The following is a 4477-nucleotide window of genomic DNA, read 5'->3' as shown; positions in this document are numbered from 1 at the left end:
TAGTAATCCTGTGTTTGGTTGAATGGAATAGAGGTGTAATAGCATAATGAAAAAAACTAAAATGACTAGAATACCCTTAGCATAAATTTGTTTTAGTAAATGATTATTGTTATTGTTATTTAAATTTTAATAAGATTATTATTATCAATAATAAATATTTTAATCATATTTAAACATAATTATTATTAAATCTATTTTAATTAAAATATATAATTTAATAAAATTCTTAATAATTAGCAGAAATTTGTTTTGGTAAATTATTATTGTCATTGTTATTTAAATTTTAATAAGATTATTAATATCAATAATAAATAATTTAATCATATTTAAACATAATTATTATTAAATATATTATAATTAAAATATATAATTTAATAAAATTCTTAATAATTAATATTCTTATATGAATTTACTCAAATCATAATATAGATAATTTAACATAATTATTATTAAATATATTATAATTAAAATATATAATTTAATAAAATTCTTAATAATCAATATTCTTATATGAATTTACTAAAATCATAATATATGATACTATAAAATATAATTTGAAATAATTAATATTAAAAATATTTCCACAGGTATATTATGAATAAAAGCATAATCATTAATGTTATTCACAAAGGCTTTTACTTAAGAATATGGATCATGTATAAGAATGTACCATAGGAATTCTCTTTTGTTTCAAAAAAAAAAAAACTTCACATATCATTAGAAAAAAACTTAATATTAAATATTCTTATATGAATTTTCTAAAATCATAATATATAATACTATAAAATATAATTTAACATAATTATTATTAAATATAATTTAAAAAATATATATAATTTAATAAAATTCTTAATATTAAATATTCTTATATGAATTTAATAAAATCATAATATATAATACTATATAATATAGATTAATAATGTAGATACTTGCTAAGAAAACATGGATTAAACAAATGTCATGCATAGGCTTCTTCCAAAAAAATTTTCTATGAACAATCATATAGGCATAAAGCAACCATGGTAAACTATGAAAAAAAAAAGATCTATATGTTATCAAGCAGCAAATCTGTGTTTGTAATTACTAATATGTATTCAAAATAATAATGTATTTTCCATTTGTCAAAATTTGTGGTAAAGATCTAAGTTCTGCTCTAACACCTCCACCTCCACCTCCACCTGAAACTCAAATCTTTCTTCTTTTTCCAACCCTCTAAACCCCACCCCACTATAAAGATTATTTCTGCAACGTAAAGAATCAAAGACAAATCAGTTTCCGATGTGAAGAAGAAACTGTAAACTTCAAGTTAGGTGAGAAATCCTTCTTAGCTCAGTATCAGCAAATTTTATGACATTCTGCCTTACCACAAGCCAATAGCCTTCCACCAGATGCCTCCTACTCCAAGCCAGATTATAATATTCACCACCGATATCAGGAAACCATAACCCCACCATTTTGCTAGTGGTACATAGCCCGCCCCATAGAATACAGGTGCGGATCCAATTCCATAATGAGTAATGCCTCCCATTAGGTTGGAGAGGAATGATAGAACAAGGGCTCCCTAATACGATGGAGTGCCCAAAGCAGTAGCCACAGACAAGAAGGCTGTAAACATGGCACCAATATGAGCAGCTTCACTGGCAAAGAAGTAATGCGAGTAGAAATAGAGAAGAACCAGAATGCCAAATGACATTTGCCATGAAAGACCTAATCCACCTACGACCTGTAAAAATGAGCAGATCATTGACATGAAAGGCAATTCCAAACATCTGAATTTTTAATTTCCATCAGACCTGTGCTACAAGCTTCGTAAAAAAGGTTCCTAGTGTGATTGCCAAAGCAGAAGCATTGAATACAACAGTGTCAGAACAACTTAGCCTAAAAGAAAAGGAACATCCTAGGGCATTGTTTAATAAGACTCAAATGGACACGCCAAAGTAATATGAAAATATTAATAGAACATGAAAACATAACTAGAGAGAGCCAAATAATCATACTGACTAGATCTATATATTACAATGTAGAGCACAAGTATTTCAATAGTTTGCATTATTTAAGACAAGATATAAATAGCCAATGGTATTCTGGTTTTTCCTTTCTATTTTCCTTTTGAGAAAACATGTGATTCCAACTATTTCCAGAAAAAGCAAAGCACCGCATGTAGATTATGGTGATGGCTCTTTGGTGATTCCATAAAAAGTTTTAGTAAAATTGGACATGGCAGAGAGAAAATAAGACGAAAGTACAAGGAAAACAGGACAAACCTTAACAACGGTTTGACTAAAGCATGAGATGAGACCATATTTGTTCAAATACCCAGCCATAGCGATGAGTTCTGCATGCATATTCAAGAGAAGTTGAATGAGTTAGTAGCTCATAAGAAATAAAAGTAGAGTCGCTCAAAAGAAATGTCTCATCCATACATAGAGCAAAAGAAATGGAGACAGAGAAAATAAGGCACTTCGCCATAGTTTTTAAGTTTAGAAATGTATTACAAATAAATGGAAACAAGCAAACATAAAATCAAATCTAGTCACTTAAATTACAATAAAACAGATGGGAATTATGAGTATAATCATATGACTAGATATTGCAAAATGACAAAAATAAAAGTATGGTACAATAAGCAAAAGTTGAAACCTAATTTTAAACACCAAATATTTTGTCTCATATCCAACACATTAGCACAACGGATTAACAAAAGGCATTAGCTTTCCATTTTGCACTATCACACATTTTCCATAGAGGGAAAAAAGAATAGGGGGAAATTTCAGAACTTGATTGTAACTAAAAAGCATTCCAACATTTGTTATCCCCGTTACATATGAAGAATATAGAACAAGTGCAAGTGACCATAAATAGCTATGCATTTCAATGCATTTTAATGCCCAATTAGATAACCAACAATAAAAAGCCCATGTTTGACTGAAATTGAGAACCACTGCCATATAAGGATATCTGCACAATCAAGAAACAAATTGCCAAGATAATGAGAAATTTCTTAAGAGGGCCCATTCAAATATTTCTGTTTCAGTAATGAATGTTCACCATTTTAAATGCAACAGTGGAATACCAGAATATTTTAAACACAAACTTGGGCTCAGAAGTGAAACATCATAAGTTTAGGTTTTAGGTGGCTTGTTGCTTAGCGGGTGAAGCACCAAAAGAGGCATCAATGTGGATCACAATCTTTTAGAATTACTTTCTTCTAACTAGAAAAAAAGGTCTTTCTACTGATAAATCACACAAAATCCTCAATATCACCAGCAACATTCTACATTAAGATCATCTTACCCACATTCCCAGTTGAATTCTCCTTCACAATACATACCAAAAGCTTCAAGAATTACTGCTAAAAGAGCAGTCAATATCTTGATTATCATCTGTTAAGGAAGCATACAAATCTATTAAAAAAGGAAACCAACAACAAAAAAAATTAAGTATTTCATTTTCTTCAAGCTAAAGAGAACTTACATATTGAACAATGCTGAACTTGACAACTTGGTAAAACCATCGACCAAGTTTCCATGGTTTTAGGACATATTTCATAGGAAATGAGTGCTTAATAGTTCCTTTTTCACAACTGTGTCCCAATAGTGGAGTTTTAGAATTTGCACGTCCCAGTCTTCTCATGAAAGCAATTGTCCTCTCTTCCCCACCTTAAAGCAGAAATTGAAGGAAATATTCCAAAAAGAAAATAAATTTTCTCAACATCAGCCACAACTATAAACAATATTAACGCTGAAAAATGAAGAGCATTAGAAAATAAAAGAGAGAAGAACAACGCAAAATGAAATAAACATAATTTAGGTTGAAGATTCACCTTCTCCCTCTGGTTGATCGAGAAGCACGATCCAGGAAAAAGGAAGAAACAACAAGAAATAAGAAACTCTTCCACCAGAATCCAAACCTCTCAAAATCCTAAACTCTCTATTTCAATTTCTAAGAGAGAAAAACTACAAGAAATACTAAAATTAAAGCTACGTCAACAATGGAATCATAATATAGAAAATTAAATATCTGAATTAAGTAAAAAGAGAGAGAAAAATCTAAAGGAGAGACAAATAAGGGGACAATGTTGAAGACAATGTTGAAAAATCTAAAGGAGAGAAAAATTAAAACAGAGAAAGCCGAAGACAATGTTGAAGCAAAGATTCATACCTGAAATCGGCCTCCGATGAAGACAATGTTGAGGATTTGTTATGAAAGCAGAAGAAATGAGGACAGAGCAATACCGATGGAAGAAGAAGCAGAAATCTATGAGGGCAAAAAAAGAAACGAAAATAAGAAATGGGTAAGGATTCTCAAATCGGTGCTGGAGGGGGGTATTAGCTATTACGGGACCGGGTGTATTAGGGAAGGAACAGATTTGGGACGTAATGGGAATACAACCAACCAAACAACAGATTAAGGGAGGATTAAGTGGGGCCCACCGATTAGGGGTGTATTGGCTATGCCAATACACCCAACCAAACAT

General features: G+C 30.5%; 1 protein-coding gene across 1 annotated transcript; it reads right to left on the bottom strand.

Annotated features, from left to right (window-relative positions):
- Positions 1-1050: 1050 nt before the first annotated feature.
- On the bottom strand, positions 1051-4477 carry LOC121203363 (uncharacterized). Its single transcript, XM_041075972.1, has 6 exons — positions 4162-4477; positions 3824-3832; positions 3475-3659; positions 3295-3383; positions 2265-2335; positions 1051-1723 (listed from the first exon to the last, which is right to left on the bottom strand). Exons 1-5 carry the CDS (start codon positions 4475-4477, stop codon positions 2281-2283), a joined length of 654 nt encoding a protein of 217 aa, XP_040931906.1. The 3' UTR covers positions 1051-1723; positions 2265-2280.

The sequence above is a fragment of the Gossypium hirsutum genome, chromosome A08 (assembly GCF_007990345.1).
Source record: "Gossypium hirsutum isolate 1008001.06 chromosome A08, Gossypium_hirsutum_v2.1, whole genome shotgun sequence".
NCBI lineage: Eukaryota > Viridiplantae > Streptophyta > Magnoliopsida > Malvales > Malvaceae > Gossypium > Gossypium hirsutum.
Note: the sequence above shows the minus strand (reverse complement) of the source record. Positions and strands in the feature narration are given on the sequence as shown.